General features: G+C 38.3%; 2 protein-coding genes across 2 annotated transcripts in view; both read left to right on the top strand.

Moving 5' to 3' along the window:
• Positions 1-530: 530 nt before the first annotated feature.
• LOC114554847 (glycerol-3-phosphate dehydrogenase [NAD(+)], cytoplasmic) lies at positions 531-5,637 on the top strand. Its single transcript, XM_028576914.1, has 8 exons — positions 531-638; positions 2,086-2,263; positions 2,358-2,498; positions 2,642-2,780; positions 3,023-3,135; positions 4,293-4,529; positions 4,636-4,742; positions 5,169-5,637. Exons 1-8 carry the CDS (start codon positions 595-597, stop codon positions 5,263-5,265), a joined length of 1,056 nt encoding a protein of 351 aa, XP_028432715.1. The 5' UTR covers positions 531-594; the 3' UTR covers positions 5,266-5,637.
• A 1,820-nt stretch (positions 5,638-7,457) lies between these two features.
• Positions 7,458-22,576, top strand: part of cers5 (ceramide synthase 5) — a 36,240-nt gene continuing 21,121 nt past the window's right edge. The window contains exons 1-2 of the mRNA XM_028575349.1: positions 7,458-7,527; positions 7,896-8,253. Coding sequence (XP_028431150.1) covers positions 8,081-8,253 — 173 coding nt within the window. The 5' untranslated portion in view covers positions 7,458-7,527; positions 7,896-8,080. The remainder of the gene's footprint in view (positions 7,528-7,895; positions 8,254-22,576) is intronic.

The raw sequence follows: 22,576 nt of genomic DNA, 5'->3' as shown, positions 1-22,576 counted from the left end.
TAAAAAATACTTTATTACAAGTAAAAGTATTCATTCCAAATTCTACTTAAGTAAAAGTACAAACCTTAAGAGTTAAATGTACTTCAAAATTAAAAACAAAAGTACTTTCTACGCAAAAGAAACGGCTCCTGAGAGTCCGCTTCTATAACCTTATTAGATTATTATTATTGATGCATCAGTTCATAAACAGCATTTTACAGTAGTAACTGCTCAAGGTGGTCGAGCTTTTGTTTTTATACAGTTAAGTAGTTTAGTCCAAAGTTTCCCAACTTCAGGCTCAGACCCCTCATAAGGTTCATGAGATGATTAATGGGGCCGAGTTACCAAATTAAATTCGTGTAGACTTAAAGACTAAAAATCATAATTCCTCAGTGATTCGTATTTAATTCACCACTAAATGTAACGGGTTACTATCCCGTTGCTTCTGTGTGTGAGATAAAGAGAGAAAGTTAGTCCCTGAGAGACGACAGAGCAGCCCAACCAGCTGGAGAGGGTGTGTCTCACCCCCAGCTCCGGGCCCGGTATAAATACACTGTCCCGGTTTCAGTCCGTCTTCGCACCGGCTGCAGCTCCGTCTGGAAGGTCAAACACACCATGGCAGCGCCGAAGAAAGTCTGTGTGATCGGCTCTGGTAACTGGTAAGTGAAGTGTTTGAATTCATTTTAATGCACTTTTGGATGTCTTTCAGTTTAGTGTTTAAACAGAGAAGTCTGTCAGTGTTGCGCTATAAGCTTATTGTCACCATATCATATCGGTATCTATGTTCTTTGGATTAGATTTCACACTCAGTGGAAGGCTTATCTGTGTGTGTCTGAATGTTGTCTACAAGTTGGCAAAGCTGTAAGAAACACTTTAGCCTTTGTTAACAGCAGAAAAATAATTCATAAAGTTCATAAACTGCAGAATGGAGGTCTTCTGGCACTGGCTGTCTGAAGACCTTTGATGCTTCAACAAACCAAAATCTTTATTAATGACGCAACTCCTGCACTAATTATTCACCAATATTAGTGCTTAGTCAGCCGCCATGTGGTGTTGATATCCCTCAGCCTGCATGACATTTAGGTCAGCCAGTGAAGGAAGATTCAGATACTAAAGGTACTTAAGTAGCAATGCCACAATGTACTAGTGAGAGACCTGCATTCAAAATTTTAACTATAAAAAAGTAAGGCAGTAATAGTATTATTAGCAACATGTAACTCAAGTATTAGAAGTAAAAATACAATTTAATGTAGTGCAGTGTGTATAAAAATGTATTATATTATAATTATTATTGATGCATTAATATGTAAGCATGTCAATGCTGTTACTGGTTGAGAGAAATAATTTAAACTAAATTATATACATTTGGGTAGTTTAATCCTTAACTTTTCATTGAGTTTTATAAACATATGTCATATTATTTGGATTCCTCACAGCTCTTAGCCCGTGTTATGTGGACATTCAATAGTCTATAGTCTTTAAATGAGACTCTCCTCATGCCAAAATAATGGTCTTCTGGTTCATTTTTTTTCACCTATAGTGTTATTCTTGTCTGGAAAAGCATCTGAAAAACTATTCAACTCAACTAACTAGACACTAAATGTCTTCACTACAAAGGTCAAGTGTCACAGGTCTTTTTGAATTCGGTTCACTATTAGGAGAAACACCACTGTCTTTAAATCAATAACCAACTATAAGAAATGAACCATGAAATATTTCAAATCAACCTTTATATATTTAAAAAGGGAAATTTTGTGTTTTTTTACACACAGTGGTCAATGTACAACCTCCTTAATATCAGCAATAGTTGATGCAAAGAACATTTTCTTATGTAAAATACACAAATAAATAAAAATTAAATATCAGCCAGAGGAATATCAGAGAATCAATATAACCTGTCTAACTCCAGACTAGATATATGACACGTTTTTCTTCAAATCTTCACTGCAACTTTGAAACTGCCAAAACATGAAATTGATTTTTAATCCATGTATAATTTACATATCACAGAAGAAAAGGGGCCATTTAAATTTTTTCGGGAAAACAATAAATTCAACCAGCGCTGTCTCCACGCCAGGATGCTCATTGCTGTCTCCATGTCAACAGGGGCTCTGCCATTGCCAAGATAGTGGGTGCCAACGCAGCCAAGTATGACAAGTTTGACACCACAGTGAACATGTGGGTGTTTGAAGAGACGGTGAACGGCCGTAAACTCACAGAAATCATCAACCAGGACCATGAAAATGTGAAATATCTGCCTGGCCACAAGCTGCCCTCCAATGTGGTAAGCATGAAAACACAATTCAATAACTTTGATGACTGTTTGGTGCTACCATATGACTGAAGTTTCACCATATTTTCTCTCTCTCCCTTATCAGTTGGCAGTTCCAGACTTGGCTGAGTCTGTGAAAGGAGCCGACATCCTGATCTTCGTGGTGCCTCACCAGTTCATTGTGAGAGTGTGCGACACCATTAAAGACCACATCAAGAAGGACGCTATAGGAATGTCTCTCATCAAGGTAACATTTTTTCTTATCAAAACATTTTATATTCATATAGTCAACGCATTGGTTTAGGAATGTTACAATGCACTAAAGAATGGGGAAGTAATGATGCACAGGGATATCCATGTGTTGATTTTGTGGTGATCTGTCTGCTCCAGGGTGTGGATGCGGGTCCAGAGGGTCTGAAGCTGATCTCTGAGGTCATCCGAGGGAAGTTGGGCATCACCATGACGGTCCTCATGGGAGCAAACATCGCCAATGAGGTCGCTGAGGAGAAGTTCTGTGAAACAACCATCGGTATGTTGATGCCTACAATTAGGGGACAAAATTACAATTTGTCTATTTAACACAAAGCTTTATTGGCAGAACAATACAGTGTTAATTGTTCTGTCTAGTTTAAAATATTTCATTACATTTATTAGGATCACCATTAGCTGTGGCCGAAGCAGCAGCTATTCTTCCTTCGGTCCACAAAATACATTTCTTAAGTGCTGCACTATGGAAACTGGTGATGATGTATTTGTTATGTTTGGACACAGGGTGCAAAGACAAGGCCTGCGGGCCCATGCTGAAGGAGCTCATGCAGACCACCAACTTCCGCGTGGCTGTGGTGGAGGAGTCGGATGTTGTGGAGATCTGCGGTGCGCTCAAGGTTGGCTTTTCTCCTCCATCAAAACAAATGTACTTTTTTATTTTCAGCACCCTCTGAGCACTAATGTCAATGTCATGTCTGTGCTTCTTAGAAATACGTCAAAGTAGTGATGGTGAAAAATACTGTATGGTCAAAAGAAGTTCCTTTACAAGACAATACATTTGTAGTTTAATATTTGTAGACATCTACTGATGTTTATCTTCATATTCACCATTTGCCGAGATATCTGTAATCATTCAGACATTGTTTTTAAAAGGTTGGTCTACTTAAAACCTTTTCAGTGAGAACTTTAAAATATCCTGTTAAAGAGATACATCTGCTTGTCTTAAAGGTGCAGTATTGATCCAAAAAGCTTAAAGGAGCACGCCGACTTATTGGGAATTTAGCTTATTCACCGTAACCCCCAGAGTTAGACAAGTCGATACATATACTTCTCATCTCCGTGCGTGCTGTAATGCTGTCTGACGGCTCCAGCGGCATCAGGCCAGCACAGAACATGCAGGTGAATGGTTCCAGCAATCCTACTGCTCCGAATAAGTGACAAAATAACGCTGACGTGTTCCTATTTACATTTTGTGATTTGTAGAGTCACAGCGTGTACAAAAAAATAACATAACATGAGACACAGCCGTCTTCTAACCGTAAACAAACCGGGAACTATATTCTCAGGCGGAAGAATATAGTACTTGGGCGGAGTGATATGCTCGCAGCAAGCCTGTCTGTCAGTAGGCTAGTTGGAACCAGTTACCTGCAGGATCTGTGCTGGGCTAAGCTAATGCTGGAACCGTCAGACAGCGTTACAGCACGCACAGAGATGAGAAGGGTATGTATTGACTTGTCTTACTCTGGGGGTTATGGTGAATAAGCTAAATTCCCAATAAGTCGGCGTGTTCCTTTAAATTGTGAATTTTACAAACTAATCACTAATAATTAGATTGTGTTTTTGATCACAGGATGTGGGTATACATCAAAAGCAGTAAGGAGACAAATTAACATATTTTGCTGACTATTTGTCAAAAATATATGAAAATTATCTATTTTGAGGCACTGCTTTCTCATCCAAACCAGTAGATTCCTCATATACATTAGTACTGACCCCAAGATGTAAAAAAGTGCAACCCAATAACAGCAGGATCTCCTTTTTATTGTTGCTGCAGAACATCGTAGCAGTGGGAGCAGGTTTCTGTGATGGCCTGGGATTTGGCGACAACACCAAGGCAGCAGTGATTCGTCTGGGCCTGATGGAGATGATCGCCTTTGCCAGGGTCTTTTGCACAGGCGGCCCAGTCTCCCCCACTACCTTCCTGGAGAGCTGCGGCATCGCTGACCTCATCACAACCTGTTACGGTGGACGCAACCGCAAGATCGGGGAGGCTTTCGCCAAAACAGGCAAAGTACGAGGAACAGATTTTGTTAATCTCTGTCTGTCCCTTTTTTTATGAAAAGCATGATAATGTAACATCAAACACTAAAACAACCCCAAACATCTCTGTGTTTTAGACCATTGAGCAGTTGGAGAATGAGCTGCTCAACGGTCAGAAGCTTCAAGGTCCAGCGACTGCATTCGAGGTCCACCAAGTCTTGAAACAAAAAAACATGGTGGAAAAGTAAGTCTGTCTTATATTATTACGAGAATATTGATCACCAGATGGCTTGTTTGGACATGTATCATTCCTTGAATTACTGATATAGGTCTGAGAATTTGGTAGCTTTAGAAAATAAAATTAGATTGTATTCACGTCATGTTATGGAAATATTTACATCAACATTTTGGGAAATACATTGGTGCCACTCTTATGTTTGTAAGGTAAATATAAAGCTACAGGTAGCAGCTAGTTAGCATAGCTTAGAGCAAAGACTGAAAGCAGGAGGAAACAGCTAGCCTTGTTCTGTCCAAATGTAACAAAATCTGCCTCTGCACACATGACACCAATCTTCTCATCTAACTCTCGGCAAGGAAGTGAATAAGCCTATTTCCCAAAATGTCGAACTATTCCTTTAATAATTTTTAAATCATTCTTTTGCCTTTCCAGGTTTCCTCTTTTCACTGCCGTTCACCAGATCTGCTTCGAAGGCCACACAGTCACAGAGTTCATCAAGTGTTTGCAGAACCACCCAGAGCACATGTGAAGGTTTACAGACTGATGAATGGGTGGAAGTTGGGAGAGGACTTTTACACTAGAACTACTGTATAACCCAGGTGATTATAGGTGAAGACTGTGCCTAATCCTGACTACTGTCATGTTTGAATCTCAAACAGAAATGACAAAAAGAAATTGAGCATCGTTGCCAGCTTTACCTGAGCTGCTGTGTTGACCTGCTTCTATTACATTACAGAAAACACTAACTTCTTTTTAACTCATTAGGAACATACATGTCGCAAATTATTGCGTTAATCTTCCAAGTCTTAAAAGTTGTAAGAATTTTTAATTACTCAGCCTCAAAAAATACTTGAACTCCGACCTGAATGTTGTGAAATAATACATAATTTTGTGGTTAAAAGTGTCTAAACAGGGAACCCTGGTAGCTCATTTGGTTGAGTGTGCACCCCATGTACCAAGGCTCAGTCCTTACCACAGTGGTCTGGGTTTGATTCCAACCCGCAGCCCTTTGCTGCATGTCGTCCCCTCTCTCTCTCCCCCTTTCCTGTCTACACTTGTCCTATCAATTAAAGGCAGAAAAGCCCCAAAAAAATTATCTTTAAAAAAAGTGCCTTAATGACCTTTTTACTGACATGTATGTTTCCACTGTTAAAACACTGAACACATAACAGTTTCCACTCCCATTGTGTTGTTTTTCTTCTGGACTTCCTATTTTGGAATAAATTATTGAACGTGTTGATTTTGTGCCTGTGTTCATGTTCTTTTTACTTTGCTGCTGTCTTCCTGCAGGATTCACTCATACACACTCTGCAACAGCCTCGCTGTAATCTGACCTGAGCTCAGTCAGACTGCCACTCTAAACTCTTCACCTTTACCATTTTCTAGACCTACTTCAACCTTTCTGTAAGCACACATCCTGCATCAGTCCTCATAAGTTATAGCTGTGTAGTTCAGTATGGATTGTGTGGCACACTGATTATTCAGTGTGATTCTGAATGCCTTCATAATCAACAATCTTTCCTTGTGTTTTTCAACCCACTTGGTTGACCAGTTTATTTTTTATTTTTGATTCATTCAGAAATATCTCTGGAGATGTGATCTTATTCTGGATTTTGTTAAAATGCAAGAAACCAATGTGTGTTCATTAACGGCCATCTGTCCGTCACTATTAAACCAGAGTATCGCATCAATGTCCCTGTAAGTCACCGTGAATCAAGAGTTTCAGCCAAAGGCAGCATGAAAGACAGGGGGTAACCTATTTCCTTTGGTCTTGAAGTGGTCTATAATGGGTATTACAAATTCCCTGCTTTGCCTGTATTCTAATTGTTAAAACACTCGAACAAAAATACTCTCAATGTATACTCTTTGATCCCACAAATGGGTTTATTTTATTTTTTACCAGCTCTGTTGCTCAGTTATGTGTGGAACATGAAGTCACATCATATGCCACTTGTTTAAAATTGGAATTGGATTCCCTTGCTGAAACCCCTTGGATAGTTATTGAGTCAACTGGCCGGTGATATTTCTAATAATAACGTGCTCCAAAGGGGTAAATGTCCATCTATAATTAGACAGCGGACAGCACTGCAGCTGCCCCATCCCTGCCATTGTGATGCCATCAAAAATCGTAACACATTTTTCAGCCACTTTTAGCTCAATTTTAAAGTTTGCATATTTTAAATAAACAATTATAAGTTGGCCAATTTATAATGGTTATCAGTGAGGTGCCCTTACAGAAACAGAATACTACTTGTATAGGTCAAGATGTTGGTCGTAGGCTAATACATCCATTGACCACTTGGGTGTGCCATCACATCAATCACAACTCCAGTCAGTTGTAGCCTATCTACCTTTGATACGATACTCTATTATTCTGATTACTGAGGAAGCTGTAAAATCACCCAAATTATAACAAAGGTATAATAACTTAAATATTAAAGTATCTGACAACAGTCTGCCTCTAACAGGAACATCAGGGGTGGATGCCCCCTGGTCCTGAGGGAGGGCGGTCTGGGGTCTCGCCAAAGCTCGCGCCTTACTTCCTCAATTCCTGTCCTACCCCTCAGGGCATCAGCCAAATGTGTCAAGCCGGCCAGTGACAGACATAACATACAGGAAGCTGGGTTATTTTAATTTCAAAATTGAAAAAAAAAATGTATGAGAAAATATGAAGAAGAGCTGGTTTTGAGACTTTAGGCGCAACACCAAGCGGGCGCAAGTCCAAGGGCATGTTCAAACGGTTTCCTGGTTGAACGACATCGTCCTCACAACGGTGTGAAACGGTTTTCAGGTATTTTTTTCTCTCATTTGGTGGGTGTGTCTCTCGTTTATTGACCGTATAACAGTCTATGGTCCCAGGATAGCCTACTCAATCAGCAGAGACCTGTAAACCGTGGTAAAAAAAAGAAAGAAAAAAAGGCAGGGTGTTCCACGCACCCCCGTTTCAGTTTAAAAAAACATGTTGCAATGTTTTGTCCTAATATATATATTCTGAGGTCAAGTCCAGCATTTGCCTTCACGTTCTTATTATGCATCCATACTCCATACTCCTTATTATATAGGCCAATTGAAGTAATTTCGCTAAAATGTTAACAATTTTTTATTTTTTAGTAAAAGGACTGTCACAAAATCTAATGTTGAGAATCTTATTTTGAAAAGGTGAACCGGGAAGTCTCTGGTTTCCATCACACTGGTGCAAAGACGAAGAAACTAGAGAGTGAGGCAAGTCATCACCACAAGTGGCCCAGGGGCAGGGAAGGCTTTCATCAAGTTTCACACATCCTTTTCTTCCGGATATTAAACTAATTTAATCTAACTGTCCGGCGACTGGGGCACTGTTCAACATGGCTGCTCTTTCAGCCTGGTTCTGGAACGAGAGGTTTTGGCTCCCACACAACGTAACCTGGGCGGATCTGGCAGACCCAGCTCCCGGGGTGGAGTACCCCAAAGCTGGACACTTGTTCACTGCCTTGCCGCTGGCTTTGGGAATTTTCGCCGTCAGGATACTCTTCGAAAGGTTCGTACTCGCCCCTCATGTCGGGTGTTTTCTTGTAAGTGAGCGGGAAATTCCATAAAACTACTTTTAACGGATATTCCTCACAACAAAGGAGTGATGGGTTTGCTAGCGGTGGGTGAACCAACATCTTGTGTGTTAACTCGGGGATTTCTTTTGTCTAACACCACCATTTCCTCATTGTCCGTAGTTCTTGTTTAAAGACAGATGTGTGTTCGAAATTGCCTTTAAACGTCGTCTCTTGGGGCTAACTTCATGTGCATGCAACATCGTTACTACTAAACTTATATTCATTTTGCCGGAAAACACCTAAAAACTCTTGACATTGATGTTTGGGTAAAGCCAGACTAGTTTGGTAATCATTGACCGTTAACCAATCTGCTTATGTCTCTTTAGCTGCACTAAACTGACATGCATACGTGCTAGGGAGTGCTGCAAGCCCGCTGCTTCTCTGAAACTGCCACCTCTATTTGTCACCTATAAGATCAAGGAATCCATCATGACCAGTGCAAAGGTTAAGCTGCGTTCAAGTGAAAAAGATCACACGGGACTAGCTTTTTGTCCCTTATGGGAAGTGACTCCCCACACTGCGACTGTGTGCAGAGATTTTAGTAGTAATAATACAAATTCACACACAAACAAACAAACAAACACACACTGCACCTTGGTAGTACACACGTGGATGCCAGCCACCTGTCCATCTATGTCTTGCTACACAAGTGGAGATGTCCTGAAGGCTTTATGCTTTGGCAAACCAGAACAATTGATTCCTGTCATTGATTTGCCTGTTGTTGAGATGTTGTGGAGTTATCTTATTACTGGCCTGACCCTCTTCAAGTCCGAGCTTACGTCTACAATACAGGAATAGAGTGTGTTGTAAAATTGATATTATGGCAGACTACATACATTTCCCTAAACTTCAGATAGGGCACTTACTGCTATTGAATATAATTAGCTTTTATTGGATTTGTTACTTCATGATTTTCATTCTTTCATTGTTTAAGTAAACAACTGCTATAGTATTTTGTTTGCTCAATGTTAAGCCATTTCGAGGTCAGGCATAGAGCTTCAGTGTATAGAAAAACATTGTAGATGTGATAGTTGGATATCTCAGTAGCAATAAGATATAGGCTTAAACAAAGAAATATATACACTTGCAGTCAGTGGTGGGCATATGACAATATATACTGTGAGACAATAGAAATATCATTCAAGAGATTTTGTCGTACTGTGTATGCTGAGGTAGCTATTGTTTTAATACCTCTGTTAGTTTTGCATCAATGTAACAAAGTACCTTGATTTGTCAGGTAATCACAGGATTAGCAGAAAAGAGACATTCACATTCGGTTATTTTATCTGTAAAAGGGTTCTTATCTACGCAATGCATAGAGAGAGTATTTTATCCATATAATCCGCATAAGTATAGGTCAGAGGTGCCCAAATTCTTTCATATGAAGGGCCAAAAATGTATCTAGATGGAAGGCCACTAGCCAAATATTAATGTTGATGTTATGTGAAAATGTATTATAAATGGCATCCGATAGTTATCTGACAACAAAGAGTAACGTACCTAAGGGACTACACCCCCACTGTTATACATGATATATAGTAACACAGGCAACATGGTTGGCTTCTTAACATTACGGGTAGATGAAATGAACCTATAATGAATGAATAAAATATAATATAAAATATTCCTGTAAATCTGAATTGCAGATGATGACTCTTTGTCACGCAGACATGGTTTATAGACCTTTTTTTTTTTCAATAAAATGTTTATTGGCTTTTGTTTGAACATCATTGTGTAGTTTAATTTGCTATTTCAGTCATCCGATGTTGTCTGATCAATTTGGTTACAGTAGTGCAAAAAGGGAGTCCAAATTAAAGTCTTTTAGTTTCCCTTTAACAACATAAGTCAGTTTTTCCAAGGCAAGTTTGCTGGTCTTTTCTTTAAACCACTGACTAGGAGTGGGTCCTTGGGTCTCTTTCCATTTTAGAGCAATAGCACGCTTGGCCTGAAGCAAACTAAAATCAATTAGTTTGCGCTTTCTTGCATTCACCTCAAGATTTACTGGGTATAAATGAAACAAACACAATTTAGGTACAAGAGGGACATTTTCTTCAACCAATTTACAAATCATAAAAATAATCTCTTTCCAAAATCCTTGAATCTCATTACACTCCCAAATACAATGATAAAGGGTACCAATTTCTTGTTTGCATTTTAAACAGTTATCTGGAATATTTGGATTAAATTTATGTAGTTTGACTGGGGTAATGTAGGTCCGCATAAGCCATTTATATTGCAGCAATTTACACCTAGTATTGATGCTGTGATTTTGGGCAAATAAACAAGATTCCATCCATTCTTCTTTAGAAATGTCTTCCTGAAGATCATTCTTCCATGCTGTTAAATAGGACAACAAACTCTCTTTTGATCCCTCTAAAAGTATATTATAAAAGAATGACAGATTGCCTTTATCCTTTAAATGTTTTAAAGTGTGATTTTCTATAATTGACAAAGGGGGTTCTAAATAATTTTTTATTTTAGAGTGTATAAAACTTCTTATTTGTAAATATTTAAAAAAATGTTTCTGAGGGATATCATATTTTCTCATCAGTTGCTGGAAAGACAACATTATACCTTCCTCGTATAAATCTTTTACTTGACTTATTCCCTTATACATCCAGTTTTTAAATCCCTGATCACTTCTCCCCGGCACAAAATTTGTATTACCCCAAATAGGTGACAAACCTCACAATGTAATTTCTTCATCTAAAAACATATGGGCTTCATACCATACAGAAATTGTATTCCTAAGGAAAGGATTATGCGTAGCTTTTTTGAGCATTTTAATTGAAGATGAGTAAAGATACATCTGTAATGGAATTGTTATTCCGTTTTTTTCTATATCTATCCACGCTGGAGTGTCTGTATCTATGAAGTAGTACATAGCAGAACAAAGTTGAGCTGCCCAATAGTAAAGTTTTATATTTGGTACTTTAAGCTCCCCCCGTTCGTATGGTAGATAGAGTAAGGACAGACGTAATCGAGGAGTTTGTTGTTCCATATAAATCTTGTGAATGTTTTCTTGAGTATAGCAAAGAAGGTAGCTGGAAGAGGAAGTGGAATTGATTGGAAAAGGTATACAAATTTTGGTAGAATTGACATTTTTAAAATATTTATACGTCCTATAGTAGAAATTGGCAATGCATTCCATCTCTCAAGTGAGTCTATAACTTTCTTTATTAATGGGTCGTAATTAATTGGAATAATTTCTTTTATATTTGGGGTTATCTTAACTCCTAAATATGTAAAACCTTCAGGGGAGCTGGCGAATTGCCTGAAGGTCAGACAGTTTCTCCTTTCATCCCTATTCAATAATAGCAAGGCACTTTTATTAACTTTGTAACCTGAAAACTCTCCAAATACAGTTAATATATTATTGAGTGCTTGAATAGAAGGGTCTAGATTTGTAATAAACACCACAATATCATCTGCAAACAAGGATAAGTGATGTTCCCTCTCACTTATTGTTATGCCCTTGATTTCAGGACTACTCCGGATTGCCATTGCAAGAGATTCTACTGCAAATAAAAATAACAGATGGGACAATGGACATCCTTGTCGTGTACCTCTACTTAAATGAAAGGGTTTTGATATTTGGTTATTTGTTATTATTTCTGCCAGTGGATCATTATAAAGTAGCCTAATCCATTTAATATACCCATCACCCAGGCCAAATCTCTTAAGCACCTCAAAAAGGTATCCCCATTCAATCCTGTCAAAGGCTTTTTCTGCGTCCAATGACAGGACTGCATGGTCTTTGGCATTTTTTTTTTATATAATATATTTAGGACTCTACGTATTTTATGGAGGGGTTGTCTTCCAAGCACAAACCCATTTTGATCATTCATAATAAGGTTCGGTATAAATCCTTCAATTCTCTTAGCTAGGACCTTACAGAGAATTTTTTTATCGCATGACATTAAAGATATGGGCCTATAAGATGATTTTTCATTGGCGGGTTTGCCTGGTTTTAATATGAGGGTAATTAGTGCCAATCTCAATGATGGAGGTATTATTCCCTTTTCAAATGCTTTATTGAACATTTCAAGCAAGTGTGGTAAAAGTTTCCCTGCAAACGTTTTATAAATTTCCGTTGGGAGGCCATCAGGCCCACGGGCTTTTCCACTACTCATGCTCTGTAATGCCTCTGAAAGCTCTTTTAAGCTTAAATTCCTCTCAAGTTCACTTCTTGTCCCCTCTGATACTTTAGGAAACTTAAGTTTATCAAGAAAGTTGTCTTGCCTTTCTAGATCGTTGGTGAATTCAGATTTGTACAGATTTTCAAAATATAATTTAAAAGTATTATTTATTTCCAATGGGTCTACAATATTGACCCCATTTTCTAGAGCTAATGAATTGATGGCTCTATCTGTTGTATTTTTTTAATCCTCCATGCAAGCAACTTCCCTTGTTTTTCTCCCTGATCGTAATAGGATTGTTTTAGCCACATTAAGTTCTTAGCTATTTTACTACTGGTTAATTCATTATATTGGGCTTTTAGTACAATAAGTTCTTTTTGCTTTACAGGGTCATTGTTGCTAAAGAGGTGTTGCTCTAATATCTTAATTTGTTTTTCCAGATTTTTTAATTGTGTCTGATATGTTTTGGATCTATATCTTGTATAACTTAATATCTCCCCCCTAATATAGGCTTTGAAGGCCTCCCATTTAACTGAAGCGCTTGTCTGATTTGTATTAAACAGAAAATATAGGTCTATTTTGTTATCCAGAAATTTAACAAAGTCAGGGTCCATAAGCCATCTTGCTTGAAATCGAAATCTGGGAGGGGAAAATACAAGATTGTCCATTTGAAGTGTAAACGTAATAGGGGCATGATCACATAGTAGTATACTGTCATACCAGCATTTACCTACTTTTGAAACTAGGCTATTAGAGATTAAAAAATAATCTATTCTAGAATATGTTTTGTGTGTGCTTGAAAAGCACGAATATTATTTTTTGCTTGGGTTAAGATACCTCCAAATCTCTATTAAATTCAGATCAGTTATATACTTAATGATAATTTTTTTAGACTGTTGATGGGTATTATTTATTCCTGAAGAGCGATCGTGCACTGGGTTTAATACACAATTAAAATCACCTCCAATTACATAATGTCCGGAATATGATGATATTGTAAGAAAGAAGTTCCGATAAAAGGAAGGGTCGTCTATATTAGGAGCATATATATTTATTAGATTAATTTGTGTCAAGATCGTACCATTAAGAACTACCTTCCTAACGGATCTGTATGTTGCTTTTTTAACTGAAATGGAACAGATTTGTGTATGAGGATCATGACTCCTCTAGCTCGAGAGGTGAAGGAGGCATCAAAAACCTGACCTGGCCATCTCTTCGTGACCCTGCTAGTATCTTCTTTTATTAAATGGGTTTCCTGCAGAAAAATTACACTTGATCCCATTTGTTTCAGTCGACCCAATACTTGTTTAAGTTTTACCAAACTATTTAGTCCCCTTATATTCCAGCTACAGACATTTATCTGACTTATTGATCATTTACTATATTGTGTTACCATGTAGACATTGCTGTGTCCAAGCAAACCGTAAAAAAAAAAAAAAAAAAAGGAGTGATTCCTTAACAAAAAATTCCCCCAAACGGAAAGCATGAGAATTCACCCTTAACAATCCTCCAACATTTTCCAAGCTCTCCATTATTCACCACTCAGGGCTCGCAACCAGATACTGAACAAAACTTGACCATTAACATTATTGAAATATAATTTCAACCCTAATAGAACATAGGCAAAACTTAAGTTTGACACATGTCCAGTTATTTTTAAACTTAAGTCGGCTACTGACAAACATATAGGCCTAGTGAAGTGGACAATGAGCTACTAGGGATCATGTTGTCAAATAAATTAAGAAAACTCAAAACTTTACCTTTGCTTAATAAACACAGGAATTAAGTCCTGTTAACAAGTCCCCTCTTTTCTACAGCGTTTAAGCTGTGGTAGGCCTACGCAATGACCGAATGAAGTCCTCTGCCTCCGAGACCGATTTAAAAATGTGGCGTTGGTCGGAGTGTGTAACTATCAGGTGCGCTGGGTAGAGCATACCGTAGCGGATTTCCATGCCTCTAAGTTGAGCCTTCACTCCATCAAACTGCCGCTGGCGCTGACGTGTTTCAGCTGATAGATCCGGGAACAAGCTGATCCGTTGTCCTTCATATCGTAATTCCTTCATTTTCCTAGCTGCTCTCAAAGCTTTCTCCTTATCCTGGTAGTTCAAGAACTTCATTACGATCGCTCTTGAAGTCGTCGGGTGGTGTGGAACTGAACGTGTCGTTCAGAACCTTGGAGAGCAGGCCTTCCATGAAAGCGCACATATTAGATCCTTCTGATTTCTCGAGCAGGCCTACTAAACTCAGGTTAGAACGCCTTCCGCGGTCCTCCAGATCTTGGAGATTGCGATTCTCTCTTCTGCCTCTCGTATTCTTTGCGACTGCGACAGTAAGTCTGTTTTAATGCCATTTATTGTATCGAGCGTGTCAGCAGAGTGTTTTGTAAAGTCAGCTTTCAGAGACTGGATTGCGCTGAGGATGTCATCGTTTGTAGCCGCATTAAATCCGACCTGTGCCTCGGTTAGCTTTTTGCTCGCTGGCGCCACGCTTTCCTCCTCCATCTGTACAGACGGCTTCGAATGGTGTCCAGATTTGATGGTTTTTGGTGGCATCTAGTCTCACAAAACTTTTAAGTGATTTTTAATACTTTTATACGAGTTCTGGTGGTCTTTCTGAGGATTTTTGTAAGTATTTAGCTGCGAGCCCAACTCGTGCGACTTATCAGCTGCACGTCATAACTGGAGATGGTTTATAGACTTGACACCTACGGCTCCTTACACAGGGTCAGACTTTGTCTGTTTAATTTAGAATTTTTAATGGTCAAGTGGCTGAAAATAAGGAGCAATCAGATATTGGAGGTGTCTGAGGAGAGTTGCTGAGGTGTTTGAGATGCACACAGCGCTGAACCACCTGTCTCAGGTGTCAGAGCTTGACTGTTTGTCCCTCTCCTACTAGGGCTGGGTGATAAAACGATAACGATATGTATCGCGATAGACACATAATCAATATCAATAGAAAATGCGGTCAATAAAACGTTCGATAACTTGTTTTTCTTCATCAGAAGAAACCAGAGGTTGTGAATCAAGTTTAGTTGCATGAACCAAGGCCCTCACTCTCTGGCAACCTAGCAACGTGGGGAGTGACACTCTAACAGCCAATCATGTAACAGTATCATGTTTGGTTGCGCCACATATTGCAAACATTAATATAAACAACCAAAGAACCATTTCGGCTTGTTGATCTCCATTAACTTCCACTGTTCATACACATTTTACGATGGCTGTTTTCAGTGGTTACACTTAAAACAACACTGACATTAAAGTAGGACTTTATCTCCTTGCAGCACTTCCATTTCAACTGCTATTTCAACTCCTTTAAGTATTTGTATTTCAACTGTCACTTCAACTACTATTTAAATCTGAAATTTCAGAAAAGTTCATGTTATACTGTCTTCGAAGCTTCAGAACCTGCCTTACTTAATCTCTTGCCTAATCTTTGTTACAGTGTTGTTATAGACCATGGTTGTATGTGATAAGATGCCCTAAAGATGAGATAATTCAGTTTTGTCAGTTGGGAAGCAGAGTTAAGGTCGGGACACACAGGGCCGAAAATCGGCCGTTGGTCTGGCGAGGTCAGTGACTCGAGTCTGTTCGGTGTGTCCCGTGACATGTTCAGTCAGCGGCAGGGCAGTCGGGACTCACCCGGAAATGGCGAGCGGAATGAGCGTGACTAGAGTCTCTCAAAATCTGACGAAAATCTTTTAAACTGACCTTTTGTTGAGCTGAAATGAAGACAAATTCAGCAACTGCATGGCCTATTTCTCGCTTAAAATGTTTTCAGAAACATGTTTCAGTGAACTATTTTAGTACAATATGAGATCGTATTCTGAATGGCCTTCATGACAGTCTGGCTTTGAATTTCCAGAGAAAACAGACCCACGTGACGCGTTCGTCCAATCAGCTGCCGGTTTTCATTTTTTGGGCAACAATACAGATTAGCGCTGCCTGCTGCTATGGAGGCGTATTACGTCTCGTCTCTTTGGTGTGTTCTGTGGCACTCTTTGGACCAACACAGGGAGACTGATCATTTCCACTGGCTTTTCTGTCAACGGTCGGCCGTCTGGCTGGTGTGTCCTGGCTATTACAGACACGGTGGAGATTTAAGAGTTTAACATATATGAAACATATATTTGTTCTTGATTAGCTTATCGTAGTCACATTTTACCAGCCTGTTTTCAGACAGGCAGCGTTTTCACATGTAATCATTAATTGGTCTGCAGGATTCCTCCTCTACCTGCAGACAGTTGATCTTTCTGATTCTTTTGTGACGGCTGTCTTCAACAGCCCAACCAGGCCTGCTTCTTCTAGACCTCTTTTCTTCTTGTTTGATGGTAATCATTGCTTTGCTGTTCCGCAGTAACTTTGTGGATGGGAGCAGTCAGGCTGTTTTGTGTGTGCAAGCCTCAGCCCTTCTAAGCCATGTCATGGGTTGAACGGTGTTAGGACTACAAACTGGGATGTGTATGAGATTATGACTAGCCAGGCTTGCCATGTAATCGGTTGTGGCCCCTATTTGACTGTTTCATCATAAAGTAAACATTAGGTATTCTCTCTGTCTAAAGGACGTAAGGGTAAACCCTAAAAAATTTTGTTTTGTGTTGCATCAAACCTTGTCGTTCAGTGTTCTGTTTATTACCCACACACTATGGCATTCACTGAGAAAAATGTGGAGTGAAATTTACTTGACCCCCTTTGCAATAGCAAAACTAATGTAAAAATAATTAGCTTTTCAGTTTTTTTATACTTAAGTGAAATTTATATAAAATCAACTAAAAAAGGTCTTAAGATAGGGCAACTACAAAACATGAAACAACAGATACTTTCAAATAACAGCACCTTTATTGTGTTGGTGCAAAGATTAAAGCCACAGCTTACAATCACTACAAACAGATAAAACACCTAAAATTGGCAGTTTTGTAAAAAAACAAACGCTTAATGAAAATGTGTACAGAGATCAACTTTAGAGCATGTCCGATCAAATTAGCAAAGTATCACTTTAAAGTGCAATAGTTTTGCAAGCACTTATCACTTGAAAGTAAACTCATCAAAGACCTAAAATGAAAAATACTACAAAAAACAGGATGACAGACTCTCACGGTCAACCCCAACTTTGACAGACACTTTTATCTGCCTTAAAGTGATGGTTCGGAGTAATTTCACCCTAGGGTCCTTTGCACCATGACCTCGAGCCAAACACCCCCCCCAGAAGCTTTTTTCACCTGGGTCTAACATTGGGAGAGTTAGCGTAGAGTAGCATTATCAGCTGAATAGCTTAGCGCAGGGGCTAATGGACCCAGGTTTGTATCTGGTAAATGACCCCACTAATAATGCCTGAAATGATACCAAACGTCTACAGTAGTACATATAGGTTATGTACTCATAAAACGATGGATTGAAAAGTTTGTAAGTACACCAGAAGTTTATGAACACTTGCCTGCTGGCTTCTGCTCTCTGCTGTTGTTGCTGCTGCCGGCAGTAAGACGAGTGCTTAGGGCCGTCTACAAATTACAACACCGAAAAGAGATGCAACAAAAATATATTTTAATTTAACTTTTTTTTTTTAAAGTAAGTGCTGTAGTATAACTAGCAGGAGACAAGTAATAACTGAGATAATATTACCTTATTTAATCATTAAATTAATAAATATTTTTGTTGTATCTCTTTTCGGTGTAGTAAATTGTAGACAGCCCTAAGCACTCGTCTTACTGCAGGTAGCAGCAGTAGAACCAACAGAGAGCAGAAGAGAGCAGGCAAGTGTTCATAAACTTCTGGTGTACTTACAAACTTTCCAAGTTTTATGAGTACATAATCTATTTGTACTAGTGTAGAAGTTTGGTATCATTTCGGGCATTCTTAGTGGGGTCATTTACGAGATACAAACGTGGGTCCATTAGCCCTTGCGCTAATAAGCTATTCAGCTGATAATGCTACTCTACGCTAACTCTCCCAATGTTAGACCCAGGTGAAAAAAGCTTCTGGGGGGGGTGTTTGGCTTGAGGTCATGGTGCAAAGGACCCTAGGGTGAAATTACTCCGAACCATCACTTTAAGTGAATGGTTAGACAGTATCTAGTGTTTCCCGCATCGTTGGCACTAGTCAGCCACGATCAGCGGCCAGTGGAGACTGTCTGTGAGAGAAATCACTCCGAGCACAAGAAAATATACGGAAGTGAGAATGTAAACAAATTACTATACTGCTTGTTACGTCAGGTAAGGTGTTTTTTTTTTTTTTAGCCATTGAGCCCTTTCGCAAAAATCCTTTCTAATTGTATTGTATGCTTGCACAGGGTAAATACAATTTGTTCTTTCAACATCGGTATGATAATATAGATAGATATTTCCTCTCCTGCAGGCGTAGAAAGGACACGCTTAATGGGCATTGGCTGTAGTCTTTGCAGTGTGTTCCAAGTGCAACTACGATACGATTAGGGCTGGGCGATATGGACCAAAAGTCATATCCCGATATATTTTGGCTGAATATCGATATACGATATATATCCCGATATTTTTTCCGCAAAGTGAGAGCAAATGTTCAAAGTCAAAGCCAAATATGACATGTCACATGTAGTTTCATAGAAACCGGCTATTTCAGTGAACAGTTGCAAAATCAAATGAATAAATAATAAACAGGTTTCTTCACCTGGTTCAATGCTCAGCTGTTCAAATAACAATAAAATGTAAACACAAATACTGTATAACAACAGGAGTTCCTTTTTGAAATCAAAGCTCCATAAGGTTTTTAAACGTTTTAAATTGTTAAATTTTCTTCTACACATTTTCATAAGCCCAGAATTAGTTTAATGTTGAATAATATGGATTATAATGACGATTTCTTTCTACACAGATATAGACAAGTCATTATGTATGGCATTTATTATTTATTGGTTGAAGTATGACTAAGTATGAAGACAGCTTTGTTTATAAAAGATCTGCTTTGTTGCAAGCATGAAATAAAAACAGGTAAGCACACTGTATTCAGTGTAGCAGAAATAACATCAGCTTTGGGTTTTACAGGGCTTAACCCTTGTGTGGACTTAGGGTCAAATTGACCCGTTTTCAATTTTTGTTTTATATCAGAAAATATGGGACGTAGAAAGAAATAAGTGCTGAAAATGTAAAGAAGAAAAATTCTACAATTTAAAAGATTGGAAAAAGCAAAAACAAACTGTGAAAAAAAGCCTAAAAGGGTTAAATCTTCAATTCTAATGAAAAATAAAAATGTTATGATTTAAAATAATGAAATGTTGAAATAACTGAATGACTGTAATGCCCTAACATTTGTTAGCCTAAATTAAAACATTATTTTCCCTTACATCGTTGCATGAATTACTTACAAGTAGAGATATTAATTTACAAATATTAAGATTAGATTATTAAATTGAAGAACAAATGCATGTGTGGACACAATCACTTATCAAGTATCAAAAACAAATTGTCAAAATGTACCTGATAGTCTTTGATGAGTTCCTCTCCAGACTCTCCAAGGTTCTCCATCAGGCGGTATGGATGAATGATGGCATCCCTTCTGCCTTCCACGTGTTGCTGATTAACACAGACAGATGTGTAATGTTATAAAGCGAACACTACATAACTGTGAACTCCCTCATCTAAATTCATGTTCATTTAGTCTGCAAGAGTTAAGTTATTATTTTTTATTATTGTAATTATTTTGCACGACAGACTATCAGTAGCATTGGTTTTCAAGATCCCTCAATATTTCCATTATGCATAAATGAAAAAAAGAAAAACTGCACATAAACAATCCACATACCTTCAATACTGAGATACACAACACGCCTGGTGTTGTCTGTTGAGAAATAAAACATGATTTATGGTTTATTTTCTTAGTTAGGCACATCAGCAATCTCAGAAACAATCAAATCAGGATTATAGACAAAAGACTGGGTAATTAATTGAACAAACTAAACATAGTACTGATACTTCATATAATGTACATGGCCAGATTGAATACAGCATGTTTTATAATTAGTAAGGTAAAATGATTGGTTGATTACTTAACTAGTTTATAGAGAAAAAAAGTATTCAACTATTTTGATACTATATTTTATAAGCAATCTTACATTAACTGGTATTAATGACCAATAACCACAGCCAAATAGACATTCCCATATGCATCTGTACACCAAATACACCTGGCTGACATACCTCATCACCATTATCAGTGTACTTACTACACGAAAAATTAAATTAATATGAAGCTGGATAAAGACACAGAAGACACTATTACACAGAAATATTACAAATTACTGTAGAAATATTTCCAAATATTATCATGATATCACAAATAAGATTATAATAATCCATTAAATTAGACCATAAAGTAAGTTATCCACCACTAATATCTCCTTCTCTCGTTGAACCTCCAGTGAAACTCCACGGACCGCATCACGTGCACAAACTGTAAGTTCTATAGCTACAGCAGCCAAGCAAGACTGTTACATGTGTCGATTTTTTTCGTCGAGGTGACATGAATAAAGACACTGCGCCCTGTCGAAATCCCACAGAAACCAACAAGCGTGGATCTCACACTGCATTAAGAACAATATTCAACAAAAAATCAATAATAAATACACCTTTAGGTGAACCTCGCTTCGTGACGCACTGCTCATGGAAATATAGCGGTACTGTGGCTCAGTTAAGTAAGCATTTCAACAGATTTTGAAAAATTTTACATTCAAAAAGGCGAATTTGAAGCTCCAATTAAGCAACTTAAAGACATGTTATTTCTGCAACAAAGAGTAGCTAGTGATGTGTGCCACTTGCACAAAACCGTGCCAAGTTCGCTAGCACGATAACAAGCTACGTAATGATAGCTGGCTAAACTGCTCAACTAATGTTAAGTTTTCAATACCCAAACACTGACTTAAGCTGACAAACAAATGGGGACATGAAAATGTTAAACAGTCATATAACCATACTCACGTGTGCCACATCCACGAATTCCCACTTCAAAATGGCTTATCAGTTCCCAAACCGTCCTCTGGTCAAAAGTTGCCGTCCTCGGTCCTGACCGGTCCTGACCTGTTGGTGTGTCACGTGAAGTAATGAGCGCAAAATCTCCTCTGACATCACCAACGGCGCTTGCCAAGTAAATTTGACTTGATTTTGGCAGGTAATACATTCAACACAATAGTTAAGTAAATATTACTTGGTGTTTTAGTTCAAATTTTACCTTTTTAAAAATGACGATACAAAATTATATATAAATACCAAGTAACACATTACATATTTTAAGTAAAACCACTGAAATGATCATTTCTAGTAGAATTTAATTGTATAATAAATGTAATATTTACAAGGCCAAATAATCATTTTTTTCAGTGTTGTCTCTCCCCAAAGACACCTTTCTGCCATGTAACTGTTAATTCTGTTTCAAAACCTCACAAGTCAAATGAAGGCCAAAATTACACATAGTACTGTGCCATGAATGTGCCTCAGCCTAGGCCCTGGAACTGGAAAGTTCTCCCAGTGGCAAGGTTGTATGTTTTGCTGCATCAGGCTTCAGGGCCACTAGCGTGCATGTACACAGACCACACTGAGCCTGTGTCTTGGTAACAGGCTTTGTGTATGCTGGAGTGGTCAGGATCTGAGAAAGAACAGGGATGTTTTGACGTTTGACATAAATAGCTTAGCTTGTGTCTCTCACCTTTTTCCCTCCTGTTGCTGCTATCCGCCGATTAGCACTGCAGGCTCAGGCTTGTGTGGACTATTTCTGTTGATTGTCATACATTTGAAAGGCCTGTGTTTACAAGGGATCCTAGACTGTTTCTGTAAAAACTGTAAAAATAAAGACATTTTATAATGTATGTCTTTTTATATTTACTGTTTTTCTTTCATTGCCTCTTAGATTGTTATAAACTTATTTTACTATATTTTAATATATCCCTTACATTTACTGCAACTGTTTTTCTTTAATTGAGCCTTCCACCATAAGAATTTCAAACGTTTGTACTTGTTTAACCAGTGTGACAATATGCATCTGTATCTGGGGCCACATCAGCTCATATTTTAGACGTGATAGAGAGATTGTTTGATAGTCACAGAGCCAAACCACCGAGTCAGTTCTTAGTGAATCAGATTCAGGAGCTACATCACATT

Source organism: Perca flavescens, chromosome 4, assembly GCF_004354835.1.
Source record: "Perca flavescens isolate YP-PL-M2 chromosome 4, PFLA_1.0, whole genome shotgun sequence".
Taxonomy (NCBI): Eukaryota; Metazoa; Chordata; class Actinopteri; order Perciformes; family Percidae; genus Perca; species Perca flavescens.
Note: the sequence above shows the minus strand (reverse complement) of the source record. Positions and strands in the feature narration are given on the sequence as shown.